We start from the raw sequence: 22,500 nt of genomic DNA on the forward strand, positions 1-22,500 counted from the left end.
CAAATGCCTTCTGGAGGTCCATCATGACCATGCCGCTATATTTGCCGTCATCCGCTTCGCGTTTGATTTGGTCAGTCAAATAGAGAAGGCATGTGTCAGTGGAATGAGATTTTCTGAATCCAGATTGGAACTCGTAAATCAGATTATTCTGTGGTACAGATGTGATGTGGTACAGAATGACTCATATATGGGCATAAAAAGGATGTCACGTGACATCACTTCCTGTACTGACAGTCAGACAAGCTACGAGATTTCTCAGGGTATAAAAGTCCATATATGGTCATTCCCAGAAAAAGAAAAAAACCTTTTATGTCCATACACTGAGATTTCTGATGTTATAAATTCCAGGTTGAAAATGAGAATGTTAGGGTACCATATATGGCCCATATATGGAGATCCACAGGCATCAAACCAAGGCCCTAACTCACCAAGGCCCTGCTTGGCATTAATTAACGTATGTTTGCCAGACCCATGAAATGGGTAGGGCCTACATAAGCAAATGTCTGTCGGTCCGGGTTTTCTATATAAAGGGTATATATGATGATGACATGATGATGACATGCCTATAAAAGGCATGATGTCATAAATGATGATGACAGACAGGGGGTCTGGCACAACCAGGTTGACCTGGTCTAGTTTTTTTATGCCCATCTCCATGTATAGTGGGAGAAATATGTGAAAAAGGTGTTCACTTCCGGCAGAAAGCGTGAAGATTTGCACCTATGGGTATTTTTGTGCGCTGAATTCAAAAATTGACGGTCCCAAGCACTTGTCTCAAATTCACTTGTCTCAAATTCACTTTTCTCTAATTCACTTACCATAGGGTTAGGGTTAGGAAAAAGAGACCCCCCAAAAATCTTCTTTAAGTAGCATGTGAGGGGTCTATCTAGGGGGTTTTCATGATTCTGAATCCATTCCAAGCATTTGTTTTGCACAAAAACATTCCTTGGGCAAGAAATGGACCCCACAAAACTATGATTTAGTGATGAGTCATCACTTTTCACAGTTGTGTAGGGTCCATTTCTTGCCCAAGGAATGTTTTTTGTGCAAAACAAATGCTTGCAATGGATTCAGAATCATGAAAACCCCCTAGATATACATGCTATTTAAAGAAGATTTTTTGGGGGGTCTTTTTTCCCTAGTATGGTAAGTGAATTAGAGCCACCAGATCCCATGGGAAAAGTGCTTGGGACCGTCAATTTTTGAATTCGGCGCACAAAAATACCCCTAGGTGCAAATTTTCACGCTTTCTGCCGGAAGTGAACACATTAGCCTATTTTTGTTACATATTTCTTCCACTAGTATGGGCATAACATATTGTATGTATATGGATACATATTATTATTAATGAAGGATAAAATAAAATAAAAAGTCCATATATGGTCATTCCCAGAAAAAGAAAAAAAAACTTTTATGCCCATACATGGAGATTTCTCATGTCATAAATCCCAGGCTGAAAATGAGAATGTTAGGGTACCCCCTTATGCCCAGAGATCCACAGGCATCAAACCAAGGCCCTAAGTCACCAAGGCCCTGCTTGACATTACTTACGTACGTTTTATGCCCATATATGGAGATTCCTATATTGTCAATATTAAGGACATTATTAAAGGAGCTAGTCAACTTTTTCATTGTAGGGCCGACACTTTGTTTACATCCTAGTCTATAGACTAGAATGTAATCAAAGTGTCGCTCTGACAATGGCCAAAATGATTATTTTATCATTATTTTACGCTTTTTGTGGTCATTTTTGAATAGAAACACATATATGAAGCTTATTTTTTTATAAAATATTTTCGAAACATTATTTGTATTTTAGCATCCGTTTCTCAAGAAAAAGTTGACTATAGCTCCTTTAAGGATATTATGTTATCAATATTAAGGACATATATGGGCGGCGTGTTCCTCCCTCCACGTCATCAGTGCCCACACACCCTAGGTGGGGTTGGTGATAGGGCCTTTCTGTGTGGAGTTTGCATGTTCTCCCCGTGTCTCCTAGGGTTGATACCCTCACAAAAACATGAACAAACTCCCCCCAGAATGACAACAACTAGAATCGTCGGAGAAACGCTGTGGTTGGCCAGATGGCCAAGAATTGGCGCGACCTTGTCACCCTGAGGTCGCAAGTCACCCTGAGGTGTCTTACTAGTAAAAGACTTTGCCCTCAGATCAGTAAATACCACTTTTAAAAGGCATCAAATGCATGCTTTGTGAACTTGCTGTATCAGTGACACACTGCATTTGAGATTGTGTAATTTTATTATTTTTATTATTATTTTATTTGTATTCTTTTAGCCCGCTATCTTTCTTTAGTTTCTATTACTGCTTGTATCTATAGTACACCTCAGCTCCCGCAAAGACTCCATATCCCCTCTGGGGATTAATTATCTTTTCTTATCTTCGTGGGTTTCTCCGATGAGGCGGTGACAGACAGGGTCATGGGAGTTCAGTTCCCTAATACGTCACTCACCAAATATAACGCAATATACATCATTCACAGCGGTGGTCTAATGCCTCGCTGTGGGTTTTATCTTTTTGTGGCCGACGTTTAAAAATGGCACTACGATAACGTGATCCTTGAGGGACATTTGACGTGCGAACTGATCCCGGGCTGCCCTGGCCTCCAGGGTTCCAGGAACATGGGTGTGAGGGAATGAGAGAAGGCTCTGATGGCTGTGGATGGAAGGGGAATACAGACAAGGTGTGTAGGAGGGAGGGAGGGAGGGAGGGGGGGGGGGGGTCTCATCTAGGGATGGGACGATAAGCGATATTATCGTTTATCGTGATAAAAAACACTGGTGATAATCGTATCGTGGAGATTTAATTTGTCGTAATATCGTCCTCCATCATGCACTGGGATCAATTCACCTTTTATTTGCCAAGCTGCATATCCGGTACCACTTACACCATCTATAATTGGTAAAAGGTACTTATAACATACGTACTTGATACATTTTTTTTCACTCTCTATCAAATATCTTTGCCCAAAAGAAAAAGCCGATCTACAAGCTTGTAAATGTTCCACCCCAGGATAATGGATTTTGATTATCACGATAATATCGTAAATCGCGATTTCTTTTGTCACAATAATCGGGATTTGACATTTTCGTATCGTCCCATCCCTAGTCTCATCTGGGCCCAGCGTTGCCACAGTCAAGGCTGTGACAGGTTGGCCTGCAACACAGGTTGACCAACAGTCCATGCTGTTCCCAGAAACACGATCCATAGATCCCTCACCCTCCTAACACTCGCATGCACACACACACACACGCACGCACGCACGCACGCACGCACGCACGCACGCACGCACGCACGCACGCACGCACGCACACACACACACACACACACGTTTCCCAAATCCACACTCTATTTCTGGATCAACCTGCTCCTGCCCACCCCCAGTCCCACGCTCCTCACCCCCCTCTATACATACACACACATAACCACACACACACACGCACACACGCACCCACACACACACTTGTACGCACACGCTTCGCACCCTGCACCCCATAGTGAGTATAATTAGCTCTTCTGACAGGTGGGAGGGATCGGATCTCGTGGAGAATGAAGCTACCAATTTACGCCCCTATTACACCATCATACACAGGCATCTGAATGGTCACCCACTCATCATGCACAATGCTCCTCAAAAAATTAGACGAGCCATGACCCCCTTACCCAAATCACCCCGTTCCACGTTTAAGGAGATAGTTGGCTATTAACATCACTGAACGGATGGGGTTGTCTACACCTATGTGGCCTTAGAAGCCATACTGTACTGGTATTAATATAGTCATAAGTAAAGTAATATCACTCTTGTTCTCATATTTCTGATGGCGACTGGAAGCTAATCCATCAAGATTAGATTTTTGTTGCTCTATAAACTCCTGCCTCGCTTCCTTCAAGTGTGCCCTTTATAGATAAGTAAAAGAAACACACACTCACACACTTAAGTTTAATTTTGGTTTGGATTCATCAGATTAAAATAAATAAATACATTTAGAAAAAGACATTGGCTGGAATGTGGTTTATCTGTCAATGAGTTTCACTTGCGCCAAATCAAATCACATCTTTCAAATTGCTCAAAGTGAAAATGCATGCCTGACTTTATACTGTATAGTTTTGAGAATCTGCTCTTAACGGTCTATGGACACAAATTATATTTGTCTTTAAGTCGGATTTATAATTGGGTGTCATGCACCGTAAATGGCAGATCTACAATGTGAGCTTGCAGATCGACTATTTAAGGTTTTGTGACACTATGTACTAACTAAGTATAACTTGGGCTTTACTTGTCCGTTAACACAGCAGCAAATCAAATATTTTGTGTAATTATTATTAACCCATTTAGGCCTAGAATTATTGAATGCTTTAACCAGAGCTTGTAGATCTGCTATTTTTGAAAAAGTCGTGAAAATGTGTGCAAATCTTTGAATATATTTATTTTCAAAGCTAACGTTTGTAACTTAATTTTTTCTTCTGGGGGGTCCCTGGAACTAAATATTTTGACATGGGGGTCCGTGGCCAAATAAATATCATTTTGGGGGTCCCTCACATGAAAAGGTTTGAGAACCACTGACATAGTAGTCTCTCAAGAACAGACTAAATGAGCTCCAGTTAAGTGAAAAGGACCTTTTCTTTGACGATGGCTGGCCAGATTGCTGACATAGAAACATAGGTTTTTTCCAAAAATCTTAGAAGGATTCAAAAGACACTTATAGAATCGGGTCAACATTATAATTTTCACGATTTTTCAAAAATAGCAGATCTACAAGCTCGCAGCGCGGCACTCGGTGCCGTGCTGTGAGCTTGTATATCTGCTATTTTTTTATATTTAAAGCATAAAATATTGCGTCATAATGGGTTAATGTATTTTTGTCTCCTCACCCAGTGCAAGAAGAAACACACCCTAGTGTGTCCAGACTTCTCCAGAACGGGCTCCTGTCCCCAGGGCGCCCGCTGCAAGCTGCAGCACCGCCAGAGAGCCAAGCGCCAAGCCAGCACTCCTGGCCCCTCGGCCACCACCAGCAACCCGGCCAAGAAACCTCGGCCCAAAGAGCACGCCAAGAGGTCTGTCCAGAACGTCCTACCAAACCTTCAGCCTGGTGTCCTTTATTTTGGGCTTGTTTTAATTGGCAAAGGTTTTCAAAACATCATATCATTTTCCAAATGTTCAATCCTGCCTAACTAGTACAACATCTTTCTAAATAACATAGCAAAAGCGTCTGTGAGCTTGTGGGCTATTTTTGCCATTTTCAACAATAATAGTGGTTAAACTCTTTGCAGTAATTTATTGTGATTAAGAGCATTTTGCCAAAATGATTTTAGCATCCAATTAGCCACATGAACCCTACCGTCCCTATTGTGAGGCAAACATTCAGCAAAAAAATAGCAGGTGTACAAGCTCACAATGTAACACGTTGTGAGCATGCAGATCACCAGATTTATTGGGGGGGAAAAGGAGGAGACCCAAGTATAGATACCTGAGGGACCCCGGTCATCGTGGTATCTACTGTAGGAGTTGAGGTTGTTAGGGCCTGTGTTGTTTGGAAAGGCGGTCATGTTTGTAGCATCAGAAGACCTCATCACAGCTGAGTGTTATCCTGTATGAATGTGTTGGTCACCTCCTGCTGTGTCCGTCCTTCTCCTCAGGCCGCGCCTGTCTGTCAACATGCCGCTGCCAGAACAAGCCCAGCAGGATGCTGGGGACTCCCTGAAGACGCCTACGTCTGGCCTTCTGAAGCTGCCATCTTTCATCTCCCTCTGCAGCTCCCCAGAGGAGGCCGAGGTGCCGGACACGCCACCGCCCGGGACCCCGCACATTAAAGGTGAACACGCTTATAGGCCGTCCTGCCCCTACATACAGGCCTGCAGGTTTCCTTACCAATTATTCTATCAATATTTTTTATGATCTATTAAATTGATCAGTTTGATTAGACCTGTTACACCTACCTGTATATATGCAGGGGTGTCGCACCAAATTCTGGGCCCTGGGTACAAGGATTCACTCACATTTTGTGCTTTAACTATTGAAAAATAGCAGATACGTATACAAGCTCACAGCGCAGCACCGAGTGCCACGCTGCGAGCTTGTAGATCTGCTATTTTTGAAAAATCTTGAAAATTTGTGCAAATCCTTCTAAGGTTTTTTGTCATGTTTCTATAAGTGGTGCTCAAACCTTTTCATGTGAAGGACATGATATGTATTTGGCCATAGACCCCCATCTCAAAATATTTAGTTCCAGGGACCCCCCAGATGCGAAATTTGAGTTACAAATGTTAGCTTATATTCAAAGATTTGCACATATTTTCACGACTTTTCCAAAAAATAGCAGATCTACAAGCTCGCAGCGCGACACTCGGTGCCGTGCTGTGAACTTGTATATCTGCTATTTTTCAATAGCTAAAGTATAAAATAATTAAGGCCCCTCCACCTTGGGCCCTAGTAACTCAGTTAAATTAACGCCTTACTTGATCATACTTCTAACAGCGTCACACAAAAGCCTCAAAAGTTCCAGATCCACAAGCGCAAAATGTGTTTCAGTAAAAAAACGATTATTCTACTGAAATAGATTATTCTTTTTTATAATTGATAAACTTCGATTACTGTTGAACCCCTACTACATGATATGATACACAGTAAAGATTATTAATTTTACAAAGAAATCACTCCAGCACTCAGGATTTTGCTTTATAGTGGAACATACAGTACCAATTTAGTGGTCCGAGTTAGATCAGTGGTTATAATGCCCATCTCTAGATGGTGTGTTCCCTGGAATAAATAAGGCGTGAAAACCAAGACCAGCACTGTAAAGGTACAAGAGGCAGTAGTTACTCACTCTACTTACTCTACTACTGTACTTACTCTATATCCGTAGTACAGTAGTAGTGTTTTTCTATTTTTTGGTGGGGGGAGGGGGTACATTTCCCACCATCAAGGGGCATGATCGTTTTGCTCAGTATCAAATTGCCCACCACATATTTTTGGGAAGGGAAACCCTGCTTTTTAAACAAACTATATAAACTGCAGACAGACGGTCCTGATTTATCGACTGACAACGACTATTGGAATCGGCCGGCCGTGTACTTTTTGTGACTGTGTTTTAACAAGCAACCTAATTATTCTTCAGGGACTGGTGGTAATAACGTTTAGGTTTTGGGGGAACAGGGAGGCACAGCTGAGCTCTCTGTTGACAGACATGACAGATAGAGGATTAGAAGGGGCGGTCTGCCTTCCTCTCACCCCCTTCTCCACCCTAGCCCTGACAGCCCACCTGCCCCTGCCCCTTCCTAATGGACACGCACACACACGCACACACACACTCCCCAGTGCTGTGGCATGACATCCAGTCCCTTTTTACACCATAACACCCAACTTTAATCTGCCACACCTTTATACTGCACAACTGCACCTAAGTTTGCAATGTTAACTCTGTATTTTTGTAAAAAAATCCCCCCCCTGATTCTTGTTCCTCAACCGTCCGTTGTCTGTTACAGCTGATATTGACTTGTTCTTAAACGAGACGTTCAGCTGGCAATTAACAGTCAAAAAGGAATCAATTTGCAATTTACTGTTATGATGATGACTGGCTAACAGTTGTGTCATTTTGACTGGCGATGCCTTGAACCGTGTAATCGATGCAAATACTCTAGAGCAGTGTTTCCCAAACAATGGGCCGGGACTCGGGAGCAGGAACCATTTTTACGTATTTTTTCTTTTCTTTTCTTTTTATATTTCCTACAATTTTATTTAACATATTAAAAATAAAAAATATTTCAAATGTAAAAATGTAAAAAACTAAAATGAGGCGCATACAGAGTTTGAAGATCTCTTATGGTCTCAAACAGAACGATTTGGGAAACACTGCAGTAGCTGTTGCCTCTTAGGGCCGATGCATACTCAACTTTTAGAGACAAATTTATTACGGTTCGGCTCTGTCTAAACTACAATATGAGGTCATTAACACATTGACCGCCATTTTAACATACCTCCGTACTCCCACCTGCCATTCGTCTCCATAGACTTCCATGTAATTGGGTGTGCACGGATCATGCACACCCATGCCTAGATAATGCACCACGTGTGTCCACATTGCTCACAGCTTTCAAACAAAAAAATCCGAATGGAAATCCGTTCAGGCATTCATGAGATAACAGCCACTATGTTTAACAAAGATGGCTGCCAAAATGGCTGCCATGCTTGAAAGATGGGGTTGCTATGGGGGTTAAACATGCAATTTCGCGATTGCTATCATGCCTACTCCATTTTTGGGGGTCAAATTTTTTTTTTTTTTTTTTTTTTTTTTTTTTTTAATTCTCGGGACTATCGGGCCTGGCGGGGAAAGACATTGGAATAATCTCGGGACTATCGGGCCTGGCAGGGAATGAGTTAAGAGGTTCGGGGGAAGGGGGTACCGACATTAATTCGGCTGTTCGGTGCTGCCGAGATGTTGTGACTCCCCGAACCGAACTCTGAACCGAACTCTGTGGACACGGCCCTTAGAGGCCGTGTCCACAGAGGCGTTCTTTTCCAGCTGAAAATGCCAAGCCGCTCAAGCCGAAAATGCTTCCAAAAGCTAGGGCTCTCACGATTATGACATTTTACATGACGATTAATTGTCACTCAGATAAATGCGATTAACGATTTAATTGTGTATTTGCCGTTGACAATTAGATTTCTGTTTGGCTTTTAGGTTTTGAAGTTGCACATGGCAGTCAAGGCACATAACTTAAATATACAAAGAAATTACTGACATATTTGTCCATTTTATACTTAAAAAAGAACATTGCTTGTAGCTTGTAGATCTGCTATTTCCACTACTTTTTTAAAGTGTTTGTAACAATATTAACATTTCTCAACATGGAAACGATTATGACGATTAATATGCAAAATAATTGCGATTACCTCAAATAATTGCGATTAGACGATTATGTAATAATTGTGACAGCCCTACCAAACGCCCGAGTTGAAATTATTTCAGCTCTCTTTAAACAGATCGCAACATGTGAACGCACAAGCACAAACTAAATGCTCAGCACCTCGTCAGGGAGGTTTCCAAAAATGTGGCATTCCCATAGTAAAGTTAAACTTAAAACATACTCTACACTAAGGAATGCCTCTGGTCTCTTACACTCTTATTCATGGTCTTTTGTAATGGCTTCCTCTTTAGGGTTCATATTTTGGTCTCTCTTACTTGGAAACAAGCATGACCTCTGACCCTGATCCCTCTTGTCATCTGACCAGCCTGGCACTGACCGCACGCACGCACACGCACGCACGCACACACGCACACACGCACACACACACACACACACACACACACACACACACACACACACACACACACAGTGTTCCAGTGGAACCAAATTTGTATTATTTAGTCCAAATGTTTTCGTAATACTTGGTTCAAAATGTATAAAAGCCCCTGTGGCTTTTATACATTTAAACACTTTCACTTCAAATGTTTAAAGACAAATAGTTGGGGCGAATCCGATACTTCCGTGACCACGAGAGCGAAGGTCCGTTTCTCAATGGATTTGTCATCTAGGAGGGTTATTAAACAAATTTGGCCGAGGCGTATTTTTTAAAATGGCGGGGACAGTGTTTGACAGCTTGGGTAATTTTCATTCACTTACTATACACTATACTATAAAGGAAAAAATGACTCTCAAAAGATCTGCTTTAAGTGGGATGTCAGGGGTCAAACTAGGGTTTTTAATTATTCTGAATCCATTGCAAGCATTTGTTTTGCATGAAAAACATTCCTTGGGCTAAAAACGGACCCCAAAAGACTGTGAAAATTGATGACTCATCACTAAACCATAGTTTTGTTGGCTGTTTTTTTAGCCCAAGGAATGTTTTTCATGCAAAACAAATGCTTGCAATGGATTCAGAATAATTAAAACCCCCTAGTTTGACCCCTCACATCCCACTTAAAGCAGATCTTTTGGGATTCATTTTTTCCTTTATAGTATAGAAAATTACCCTAGCTGTCAAACATTTTCCCCGCCATTTTAAAAAATACACCCCGGCCACATTTGTTTAATAACCCTCCTAGATGACAAATCCATTGAGAAACGGATCTTCGCTCTCGTGGTCACGGAAGTGCCATAAATGACCCAGCTAATATACAAGGCGGGCATGTTGTGAGCTTGTAGATCTGCCACTTTTACGTGACACTGTAGTAGGATGAAGTAGGGTATTCATTTACGAAAAAGGTTGAAAGATAGAGGTACTAGATTTCAGCCCGACTGCAATGATATCCACCTGCACACGGATACACTCCCATTGACCTGAGCCCAAAACTCAATTGAGCTAGGAGACAACAGTGTACATGCACTCCTGTCTCCTGAGTCTGTCTGTACGCATGCATGCATGTGTATGCAACCATCAGTGCATTTGGACAGTACCTGTGCTGTGTTGTGTTGCGCATGTGCAACTGGGTCTTGTGTGCTGGCCAGTGCAAGCTGGGCTGCGTATTAGTCTATGACCGTATTAGCTTTTTATAGAGCCAGGGGATTCTCTTCCGGAAACCTAGTCTAAGCCTCAATGTCCAGCAACAGCCAAAAAAGCCTGGGCATTGAGGAAGAGCTATTCTAGAGCTTCATCCAGTGGCAATGCCAGCGTGCACACAAGCTACTCTACTCATGTGTTCACATCACCACACACAGGCCTGATTTATACTTACCTGTCTGTGTTACAACACTTATGAGCTCAATATATCCATGCATGCATGCATGCACATACACAGAGAAACGATTGTTTCTGCGGCCCTCTTTGTCCAGCCGGTTTCTGCACTTCACTATTGCTAATGATAGCTGGGTTCAGTCTTAAAGCACTCCACACCCCCGCTGCCTCATTAAAGGTGGAAGACAGCCAAACAAGCTCCTCTTCACTTTACATAAATTAGTCCCAGATGCCATGTATCACTGCCAGAGGATGAACTCTCACACCTATACACATGCATACACACACACGCATACACACACACGCCTCCAATCCAGCCCTCCCCGTTGTCCCGTTCACTTACCAATTGAGGCGTCATCACTCAAGAGTTTTGAACGGGACAGGGATCTATACGTTCGAACGTTTCGACATAGATCAGAGTCAGTTACACACCAATGAATATACCGTACATCGCACACAAGGGTGCAGCACACGCCGCCCACACATTTCCACCTACCCCACTGTCACAACATAACAACAACCCCAGTAGCTGCAACACCATATCTTTGTAACTTTATTTCTGCCACCATACTTTACTGCTCTCTTTCACTCTAATCTGTCTCCCCCCATACAGAGAGAAAGTTGCAGATCAAGCCAAGGCTTTAGTTCTACAACGTCTGATGCCGGAAGGCTTGAGGTTCCGGAGACACTTTACCGGAAGGACTTTGACTTTGGACTTCCTGTGCCGAGCGTCTCTGTCCCCCTCCCTCAAAATGGTAAAACTCAGGGTCTGAAGATAAGAATCATAAATCTCTTTCACATAATGCACTCCAATGTTTACAGTACACACTTTTAATCGACACATGTTTTTTTGTGAACGTTTTTAAAACTGCCAATAAAATGTCGACTGTATGAGAGTTGTCAGTGTTTTATTTTGCTCGTGTTCTTTTTTTGTCTCCTCGGAACAAGGGGCTGACGGGTACCGTATAGTGCCAAAGTGTTTATAGGGAGTATGTGTGTTTCTGTTTTGGGCACGGCGGTATCACTGTGCATCTGTGCATGTTTCCGAGGTTCCCAGTGGGAGCAGGACCGTGGGTCTGCAAGGTGGTGACAGGACCAGCAGTCCCCTTTGGTTCTGCTCCGAGATGGGGGACACATGAGCGTGCGATGACCTCACCGTCACCACCCAGCTGGGTGTGAGCGTGTGCACACAGACAAGAGCAACGGGGCAGGACTGTCACTCTTGTCCCTTGAAAGCTATTCAGATGACAGCATAGTTCACTCATTATCTGCATTCCTCTTCCACTCTTCTCCACTTCGCTCTCTTCTGAGGCTCGATTTCTCCCCCTCTGTGCATGTGCATTTGTACCTGCCTCCCTCTCGCTCTCTGCCTCCTTGTGTGGTTCATGTAATTAGTGTGTACGTGTGGCAGTGGAGAGTGGCACAGAGCGGATGCTGGGACATGTAATTCATCCGTTACCTGCCCGCAGTCGGAGCGTGTAGTCCTCGATAATAAAACGATTAATACCACGTGTGTGTCTTTCACTGTGGGTGTGTGTGTGTGTGGGACCCTGATATTTAGACCATTAATATGCAATTTAACCGAGGAGTCGTCACGCTGACAAATGAGCAACGCGTGGCCCTGGGGAGCGTGTTTCTCCTGCAGCGCTCATGGCAACAAGACACATTAATACATGGCAGGCTCACACACACACCGACAGACCTGCCACCGTGTTAACAAGATAAGACCCCCAGCAGATGAAAGAGACGGCCGTGTGTGTGTGTGTGTGTGTGTGTGTGTGTGTGTGTGTGTGTGTGTGTGTGTGTGTGTGTGTGTGTGTGTGTGTGTGTGTGTGTGTGTGTGTGTGTGTGTGAGAGAAGGGTGGGGGGAGGACTGTGGGCATCAAAGAGGCAACAGAATGTAGAAAAATCAATTGGGATCTTATAAAACTACATTGAAATTATTGGACCATACTGCATATCGTCGTCGTCGGGTGAAAACCTTGTATGTCCAAAACCGTTTGTTTTGTATTTATCATTTTTTAAATGATTTAAACTAGTGAAAACAGCCGATCTACAAGCACACAACGCCTCGCACCGCGAGGCGTTGTGTGCTTGTAGATCTGCCGTTTTCACTACTTTTGTGCGACAGCCTTGTCTGATGAAGCAGGGCTTTACTTCGCGGAAAAACGTACAAATTTGAAACTTGGAGATACGATGTTTTGGCCCGACAGTGAAGATATGCAGCATTGAAGTGTGCGTCTGTCTGTCTTTCTGGGTGGTTCTTGGCCACATGGTTTGACGTGCACATGGAGTACAACTATTCCACTCTATCCTGTCCTGCGTCTATTGACAGCAGCGAGAGAGATGGAGGGCTCGACATGTTTCTCAGAAAAGGTAGAAGACAGGGAGCCATCACTCTTCTCTTCTCTTTTCCCCTCACTTTCCCCCCCTCTTCCTCACCCCCGCCCCCTCTCTCCCTCCCTCCCTCTCTCCCCTGTGCTGAAGACGTAAGTGCCTTAGACAGATGTCTGCTGCCTCTTGTCTAAAACGCTCAACGCGAGCTGCTGAGCTCGGCAAACTCTAATTAAGATCAATATTTCAATTTTTTAGTAAAAGCGCACAAGACGGAGTGGAGAAGACATGGAGAGAAATCATCTGTCCACAGAGACACGGCGGGACAGAAAAAAGGAAGGTCAACTGTGATTCTTCACTCAATGCGTGTGTTTGTGTCTTCATCATTCTCCCCCTAGATTAAATACAAGAAAAACAAACTAATTATCAGCACATCTCTATTTCATCAGTAGAGATCACATTTTCCCAGGGTGTATAGCATTTAACAAACATGCACGTTCTTGTAGTCCACATCCGTGCTGCTTTTTGAACGAACAACCTCAACAGCATGCGGTCAAATTCCTAATTGTCAAAGTAAGCCTCGCTGTTTAACTTTAAGGCGCGTGAGCGTATGCGTGCCTGTGGGCCTGTCATATCCCCTTACAATTAAAGCTGATTCCTTCATAGCAGTATTACAGTAGTGACTTATACGGCGGTTACAAAACCACCGGGTCGCAGATAACCTTTCAGACACCTCCTGGAAGCAGAGGAGGGCTTTGGTTTGGACTGGGGGGCCACGGTGTGGGGGCCCCGGCTCAAAGCCCACTGTCTCTCTCCCCCACACCCCCCCCACCCCATGTGCTGATGTCCATTTTGCTTAAATCGGTAGAACTGCACCAGCAGCGAACTCCCAATATGCAAAGGCACAATGAAAACCCTGACTTCAAAAATTTATGTCTCAAGCCCTCGGCCACAGACACTCCCCTCTCCCTGACAATGAAAGGACCACAGCAGATCTTCTTATATGTGGCATTTGAATGCAGACTGCTTAGCTTGGCTTTTAGCTCCTGCTTATTTGATAAAAAACCTCTGTTAATGACTTAGCAGGCACCCTAAACTTCAAATACCTTGATATGATTTCCATCCTGCTCATCTCATAGCCGCCTTTTCATCCTTGCCAGCACATTTGAGCCAGAGAGGGCGCGTATTTCACTGACAGCTCGGACAGGAAGTTAAGCACAGCGGTTTGCTGTCCGTGTCTGACCAAGTTAAACTTACTGCCACCTGCTTTTCATGAAGATGGGCCCCATTTCACCGATATATATCACAGATATCATGTGTAAGGTTGATGGCACACTGGGGTCTCGTGCGTCTTGAGGGGGCAAGCTCAGGTCATGAGCAGCAGAATCTCTGCACTGTAAAATTTTACTACGAGAATGTACAAATTGAACCAAATGGACCAGTATAAGTGCCCATTTGGCTCTTGCATGGAGTTAAACGAACACTGAGGATTTTACTGTGTGTGTTCATCCACGTTCTCCCAAGACACTTATCTGTGATGTCCTGCTCAGCTGTTTCCGCTGCGGTTCACTTTACCTCGTGTGCCTCCACACCAAGACGTATGTGTGTCCACCACGGGGGCGCAGAGGGCCATGGGCGTCACACCAAATTCTGGGCCCTGGGTACAAGGATTCACTGTGGGCCCCCCATGAATGTTAACAATTGAAAAATAGCAGATATACAAGCTCACAGCACGGCACCGAGTGCTGCGCTGTGAGCTTGTAGATCTGCTATTTTTGAAAAAATCGTGAAAATGTGTGCAAGAAACCTATGTCAAGGACCCCCAAGATGATATATTTGGCCACGGACCCCGATCTCAAAATATTTAGTTCCAGGGACCCCCCCCCAGAAGCAAAATTTGAGTTAGAAATGTTCGCTTAAAAAAATACATATATTCAAAGATTTTCACAACTTTTCAAAAATAGCAGATCTACAAGCTCGCAGAGCGGCACTCGGTGCCGCGCTGTGAGCTTGTATATCTGCTATTTTTCAAAAGATAAAGTTATTAGGGCCCCTACACCTTGGGCCCCAATAACTCAGTCCCACTTTCCTACCCCTTGTGACGCCCCTGGCCTCCACACCAAGACGTATGTGTGTCCACCACGGGGGCGCAGAGGGCGCTCGGCGCGCGGGGCTTAATTATATGTCGATCTGCGGAGATGAGTCTGGATACAATTTGTGGTTAATTGGAAATGAAAATCCTAGCCAATCATAATTAACCCGCGGAAATTCGGATTGATTTTTGGCAGCGGGGTGCGTGGCCCCGTCCCGAATCAATCGCTGATGGATTTGGAAAAGGCCCATGCCTTGTCAGTCCCGGGTGTCAGTCCGCCTTAAACTCCATCTATCTAAAAGCACCACATTCTTAAACGCATATCACCAATAAAAGCAAATTCACTTGCCGATAATGACAAGCCCTTTGATATAACCAAGTGGAGTTGACGTTAAAAGCAGGGGGAAATCGATTAGTTTGGGGCTGTAGCTGCTAAAAGTCAATTATAGGCTATTGTAATTTTTCTCCTTTAAGGTGATGTACAGTATACAGTGTGTAGCCTACCCTTTTTGACAGTAGGACTGCGGTATTTTAATGTCTTGGCTATGGGGCATAAATATTTGAACAACTCGTGCTTAAAGGTGAACATTTTAATTGGCCTATAAAATGCAATAATATAAGCTAATCGAATTAGACTTTACAGACACTACCCTCACCTAAGCAGGGGTGCGTGACAGACCAAGCGAGTTCAACCATTTGGACGATGAGTCGAGGACATAGGCTCGGGTTCGAGCGTCGGCATGACGTTGCTTTTGAAACTGCGGCGGAGAGGAGAGAGAAGTTTACTCAATTCCAAGTAAACATTTTCTCTGAGAAAGTACCGGGGCGCGATCATGTTTCTCTGCAGCGCGTTCCTCTCACGCAGGCTGAGGCTCTGCCGCCCGTCCCCTGCAATTGCACGTAGTCAGTCACTAGAGGGGGGGATATGCACCTGTTCTGAGGTTCTGCTCCCCCGTGCTGCAAGCAAGGAGGCAGGCTCTGTGCTCAGGCTCTGTGCTCTGTTCTGTTCTGCTCTGCTCCAACAGACAGCTGCCGGTCGGCCCGGCGAGAGGCTGCTCAGCCTGCTCCACACTGTCAAATCCTCAGTGTTCGTTTAACTTCCCAGAGTGTACAAATGGATTTGGTTCCATTTTTCCACTCTGGGAAGTTAAACGAACCCTAATGATTCCACTGTAAAGGGTGCGTTCGGTTCAGTTTGTACTCTCTGGGGGTTAAATTAACACCGAGGATCTTTAACGGTGTTGGAAAGCATGCAAATGCTTCGGCCGTCGTCTCCTCCCCATTGGCCCGTCGCACCTCTGGGTGGGAGGGTCGTGAGAACGCCGTCTTTATAAGTGCACATTGCCTTTCCCAGCGCCTCAGTGACACTGCGTGGTAGCGCAGCAAAGCTTTAAAGTCAACGTTTTCTCTCTCTCTCTTTCTCTCTCTCTCTGGCCCCATACAGACAAACTATTAAGTGGAATTTATTACCTCTCCATATTACCGTAGCCTATACTGCACCACAGGCACGCAAAGTCCAACAACGCGCCCCCGGTGAGCGAGGAGGGGGGGATCGGATCGTCGCGACCGGACCCGTGAGTAGACACCGCTGCTTGCGCACAGATCTGGACACGGGACCATTCTCTCCGGTCCCTCCGCGGAAGGACGTACATTTTACTTTATCTGCATCCTCATTTACATGAACTTTTAAACAGCTCCATTCCATTTCGGATTCAACGCTTTTAAAAACAAACTGGGACTTTGGCACATCTTTACGCACGCGTAGCCTGTGCGGTGCAGTGTTTCTGTGACTGTGACACCCCTTGTGTTGAGCTCGTCGCGTTGAAAGTTTTTAATCCCCCCGTTGGTGCCGTGCAGTCAGATCTGGTGCTGCAGTAACTTCAGCCTGCTCCCTGGGACTGTACGGGCGACTTGTAAACAGTGGAGCATACTGGAAACTAACACTGACGACAGAGGGAGGGCGAAGAGGCAAGCCTGCGAACCTTTCATCTCACTTGACCAGCCAACCTCCAGGCACACAGTAAATCACTGGAGGCGAATCGACGCAGAGGTGAAGCGAGGACAAGACAGGTTGGTGGCTCCAAATTCACCAGGCTCCAGTTACAGCTGGCCCGGCCGCCCATGGTATTAAAGCGTGCATTTGACCTGGGAGAAGTTGTCAACAAGAGCAGCGCACGGAGGCAAACTGGCAGGTGTACAAGTTCATTTACATGCATACGTAAATTCACGCCACTATATATAGAAGTTGTTTTAAGGACTAGCAGCCCTAACACAAGTTTTTCTCCTCCTCCCACCCTCCCATCACAGTCCTGCGGCTGAACGCACCGGGCGTGTGCGTGTGTCTATATATACACCGTACAGTCGAGTGTTCCTCTTCGCAATCTGTATCCGAGGGGGCCGCGTCCCGCCGTCGGTTTGGCTGTGAGAGCGGGAGTCGCCGCATGGACTGACATGGCAACCGACCTCGCCATGAGCGCCGAGCTGCCCAACAGCCCCTTGGCCATCGAGTACGTCAACGACTTCGACCTGATGAAGTTCGAGGTGAAGAAGGAGCCGCCGGAGGCCGACCGCTACTGCCACCGCCTGCCGCCCGGCTCGCTCTCCTCCACCCCCATCAGCACACCCTGCTCCTCCGTGCCTTCCTCGCCCAGCTTCTGCGCGCCCAGCCCGGGCGGCCAGCCCGGCCAGAACATGTCCAACGGCGTGGGGGGAGGCAACAACAACAATAACAACAACAACGGCGGCAGCAACAATCAGAACGCCACGGGCAAGCCGCAGCTCGAGGACCTGTACTGGATCCCCAGCTACCAGCACCACATCAACCCCGAGGCGCTCAACCTCACCCCGGAGGACGCCGTGGAGGCCCTCATCGGCAACGCCCACCATCACCACCACCACCACCAGGCCTACGAGGGCTTCCGCGGCCAGCAGTACGCGGGCGAGGACCTGTCGGCGGCCTCGGCGGCCCACCACCACCACCAGGCCCACCACCACCACCACCACGGCCACCACGCCCGCCTCGAGGACCGCTTCTCGGACGACCAGCTGGTGAGCATGACGGTGCGGGAGCTCAACCGGCAGCTGCGCGGCTTCAGCAAGGAGGAGGTGATCCGCCTCAAGCAGAAGCGGCGCACGCTGAAGAACCGCGGCTACGCGCAGTCCTGCCGCTACAAGCGCGTGCAGCAGCGGCACATGCTGGAGACGGAGAAGTGCACGCTGCAGAGCCAGGTGGAGCAGCTGAAGCAGGACGTGGCGCGCCTCGCCAAGGAGCGGGACCTTTACAAGGAGAAGTACGAGAAGCTGGCCAGCCGGACCTACAGCGGCGGCGGGCCGCAGAACAGCAGAGACCCGTCCGCCGCTGCGGGAGGCCACGGCAAACAACAGGCCAGCACGGACTTCTTCATGTGAGAGAACACTCGTTTGTACAGCAAAAAGACTCTTCTATCCCCCTAAACCCAGTGTTTCTTTCAAATGTCAAGGCCTCCCCTTAACTCTGACCGTGTGCAAATGGAACCAAATGGACCCTAACGGGTCCATTTGGTTCCATTTGCACACGGTCAGAGTTACTGACTTGTATGGGTCCGTTTAGACCCTGGAATCCACTTTGAGAAACACTGCAACCCACCCGAGCCCCCTCGAAATGTCCCTTTGAACTATTATTTATATTTTCTCAGTTTGCATTTTGTTTACAGTTGTTACTTTGACAAAAAAAGACTATATTGTATATTTAAAAAAACTCTAAATTTTAACGATGCATCATGTCTAAACAATAATAAGCATTAGAGAGTGCGCACATAGATAATCGTTGTGTGCATTATGGTGAGTCTTAAAGATGTTTGGATTAATCTGTAGCCGACACAACGACCTCTGATCTGGACAAGGGATCACTTAATATAGCCTACAGGCTATACTTTTCAAATGAAAAAAAAACTGTTTTTTTTTCTTCCTCCTCTGATTCAACAGAACAAGGAAACTGGTCAAAAACCGAAGTCTTACTGAACTTATAGCCGATCTGATCAGATTTTTTTTTTTTTCCTGTCTTAAAAAACTGGAGATGAATGAATTTTTATTCAGTCAGATTGGACTGGACATAACAGAAGGAACGAACAGACACGGGGGGAGAAGCAATAGCCTGCACATCCCCTCTCTCTCTCTGTCTGTGTGTAAGTCTCTCTCTCTAGCGCTCTCCGCTCCAGAAACAAACCTCTTTCAACCGGACTGTTTTGGGCGGAAAGACGGTCTATGCCTGAGTGAAGCGGAGAGAAAAGGAAAATCTTTTCAACAACAAGCAGCAGCCTAGTAGTTCCCCCATCCCTGTTAGCAACAACAACCCTGCATGCAGGACATGTATGGAACCTCCAGTCATCTCCCCAAGCCCTGACACATCATTGAAAGCATGGCCCATGGTTCTCTTTCTCTTTCTCTCTCCTCTTCTTAAAACGCATCACCTCTTCTCCTCATCTCCCCTGCCATCAGTAAGGCCTGGGTATGCAAAAACACCCCCCTCCCTCTCTTCAACCCCCCCCCCCCCCCTCCCATATATCCACCAGAGGTACGAGGACTGCAGACGAAAACGCGCGAATCGACAAAGCAATCTTGCTATTTAGCCTACATAGAAAAATGGATGCGTCTTACAGCTATTTTCAATCAATCTTTTCTATTGTTTTAACAAAACAACAACGACAAAAAAAAAAAAAGAGAAACGACAAAAAAAGAGATTAACTGAGCCAGATTTGAGACTTTATTTATTTCCACCTGTACATATGTGTAGAGAACATACTGTGTTATTTTACCTTCTCTCTCTCTCTCTCTCTCTCTCTCTCTCTCTCTCTCTCTCTCTCTCTTTTTAAGAAAAAAAGAAATTACAAACGCCTTTGTTGCTTGATCAGAAACGTCTTAATACAAAATGTTTGTATGTTACAGCATGCAAATAGTCTAACGGTATCCTCTTTTTACTGAACATGTGTAATGTCAGAGGTACGCCTAATAACTGCACTAAGAAGAGATCAAAATTGGGGCGAACATTATTTTTGTTTGTCTGTTTGTTTTTTGTACCGATAGGACCTTTGATCATGTCAATTCGATGAGGTAAATCCATGACTTAAATAGGACAAAGACTGCATTCGCTGCTAAATCTCTATGCACCAACCTAATGATTAAAAAAAAACGTGGATATCATTTATTTTTTTCTTTTTAATTTATTTTTTACTTTGACCTATTATAGCCAACCATGTTATGAGCCTGTCTAAAGGACTTCTATCAGATAGGAGGATGCTTGGTTATTGATAACAATGAGACTGTCTCTGATAGCGCTTATATACTGTCTTGGAATAAGAATAACTCCCAATAATGCATATTTCTGACAAGAGGGAAAAAAAACTGGTTCGTGTGTGATATCTGCCGCCTAGATATATGTGCAATATTGTGCAGAAGTATGTGATGCTCATTCATGCCTATATAACAACCTGTTGGACGGAGACCTGTGCAGGAAAATACTGAAATTATAGAAAATAAAGTTAGTTTAAAAAAGAAGGAGAAAAAAAACACACCGCGATTAAGTTATCAAAATGAGGTAATTCGTTGTCAGTTTAATCAGATCAGATCTATTATCTGGGCTATAATCTATACCTCCATTTAATTCAACAGGAAATATTAATTACAGACCTACAACTGATGGGTTTTATTTTTAAACAAAGTGTAAAAAAATAATCTCAAATTAGGCTTAGAAAAACCAGTGAATTAAAAATGTTGACCTTGCCAATCATCTGTCAATCAAGCCATCAACTTCGGTGCTATTCAACAACATCGGCTAACAACACTCACACTGATTTCCTTAATTGTATTATTTCGTTTCAGATTGATTCTACTAAAATGCAGGCATTTCCTAATTCTCACGGAACAACCTAAAAAAAATGCAAAGACTTATTGGCGTGATGGCGAGGGGACTTCTGCACAGTGCTGTTGTATATCTGTACATATAATTTCTATATTTATTCGAGGAACATTGTCCTACCGTGTCAACAAGTGAAAACATACAAATGTTTAAAATGGAATGTTGTTGCGAATCTTGTTTTCATAATGTTTAATAAAAAGTTCTGTCCGAAATACATCAAGTCTGTTCCCGTCATTCGTTTATGGCCTAATTTATGATTAGCCTACGGTTTCAATTAGCAATAAATATCTAGTGATTGACGAATACATTTAATATAGCCTAGGCTTTTTATTTATTATGTTTTTCCCCCCTATACGCAGTTTAATATTCCCAAGCTTAAAGAAATGTGACAATATGTAATTAGTAGGCTACTTATTATGCTCAAGCCCTAATCAAAAATAATTAATATGCATTCGCTAGCCTGGATAAATAACCCGAATAAATACATTATTTTGTTTTCGTCTGTAGCAGGCCTAATGAAAAATCAAGATAAAGGAGCTTTAGTAAGTTTAAATTATATTCCAAAGCTAATTTAAAATACTTGTGTCCACAAATATTTGGTTTGATTTAACAGAGAATCGGCCTAATTATGATGAATTCCACCTGCGAACACTTTATTGGCAGCATCAGAAATTCGGAGTAATTTGACATGGCAACTATTATATAATACTTTGTCAGAACTATGTAGGCCTACTGGTTATGAAACGCAGTGTGGGAAAAACAAATTTATTTTGTTTTGTAATTTCGTTTATTGTGAAAACCCTTAATAGGGGGTTTCTATTTCCGTCTGGTATTTATAGACGGGTTGTCGGCTAATAATTTGTGATCAAAGAGGTGACGACGGAAGCAGGCTGTTTGTTTGGATTTGTGTAATGGCTACATTAGTCTATATGGCGGCTGTCCGATAGACAGAGGATGGAGCGGGGAGGTTGTGTGGTATCTGGTAACATCACTGGACCAATTTGTCTCTCAGTGCAAAGTGCCGCTGCATCATGCATGCATGGGCCCGGGCCGTGCCTCTCTCTCTCTCTTCCCTCATCATCTCATCTGGCCCTGCCGTCAGTCAGCGGGCCGAAGGCACGCCAAGAAGCCGCCGATGGATGGATGGTTCTCTGGGGTATGAGGGCCTTGTTTACGGCTGGGAACCAGGCAGGCTCAGCGCCGTGGAGAGAGTTGTGTGTCTGCAAACCCTCGAAGACAACAAGGTAGGAGGGAGAAAATAACCTTCTGTGTGTGTGTGTGTGTGTGTGTGTGTGTGTGTGTGTGTGTGTGTGTGTCTCTCTCTCTCTCTCTCTCTCTCTCTCTCTCTCTCTCTCTCTCTCTCTCTCTCTCTCTCTCACCCACTCACACATGCTTTCTATGACTATCTCTCTATCACACACACACACACACACACTCTCTCTCTATCACTCTTGTTTTTTTGTGTGTTGTGTGTGTGTGTGTGTGTGTGTC

At 44.7% G+C, this 22,500-nt stretch overlaps 2 protein-coding genes across 3 annotated transcripts in view; both read left to right on the forward strand.

Moving 5' to 3' along the window:
* zc3h3 (zinc finger CCCH-type containing 3) overlaps window positions 1-11,581 on the forward strand; it is a 75,300-nt gene extending 63,719 nt beyond the window's left edge. The window contains exons 10-12 of one of the 2 annotated variants that reach the window (XM_080733288.1): window positions 4,895-5,073; window positions 5,656-5,831; window positions 11,304-11,581. In XM_080733288.1, coding sequence (XP_080589414.1) covers window positions 4,895-5,073; window positions 5,656-5,831; window positions 11,304-11,335 — 387 coding nt within the window. In that variant the 3' untranslated portion in view covers window positions 11,336-11,581. Of the gene's footprint in view, window positions 1-4,894; window positions 5,074-5,655; window positions 6,006-11,303 lie in introns of those variants that run through there. The other variant, XM_080733287.1, reaches the window with a different exon arrangement.
* Window positions 11,582-17,567: 5,986 nt separating this feature from the next.
* mafaa (MAF bZIP transcription factor Aa) lies at window positions 17,568-18,524 on the forward strand (the record flags this gene model as incomplete). The annotated part of the gene is made up of 1 exon (XM_080722027.1): window positions 17,568-18,524. The coding sequence occupies one exon, from the start codon at window positions 17,568-17,570 to the stop codon at window positions 18,522-18,524; it is 957 nt and encodes a 318-aa protein (XP_080578153.1).
* Between the last annotated feature and the right edge of the window lie 3,976 nt (window positions 18,525-22,500).

This window comes from Nannobrachium achirus (assembly GCF_963921795.1).
Source record: "Nannobrachium achirus genome assembly, chromosome: 1".
Lineage (NCBI taxonomy): Eukaryota > Metazoa > Chordata > Actinopteri > Myctophiformes > Myctophidae > Nannobrachium > Nannobrachium achirus.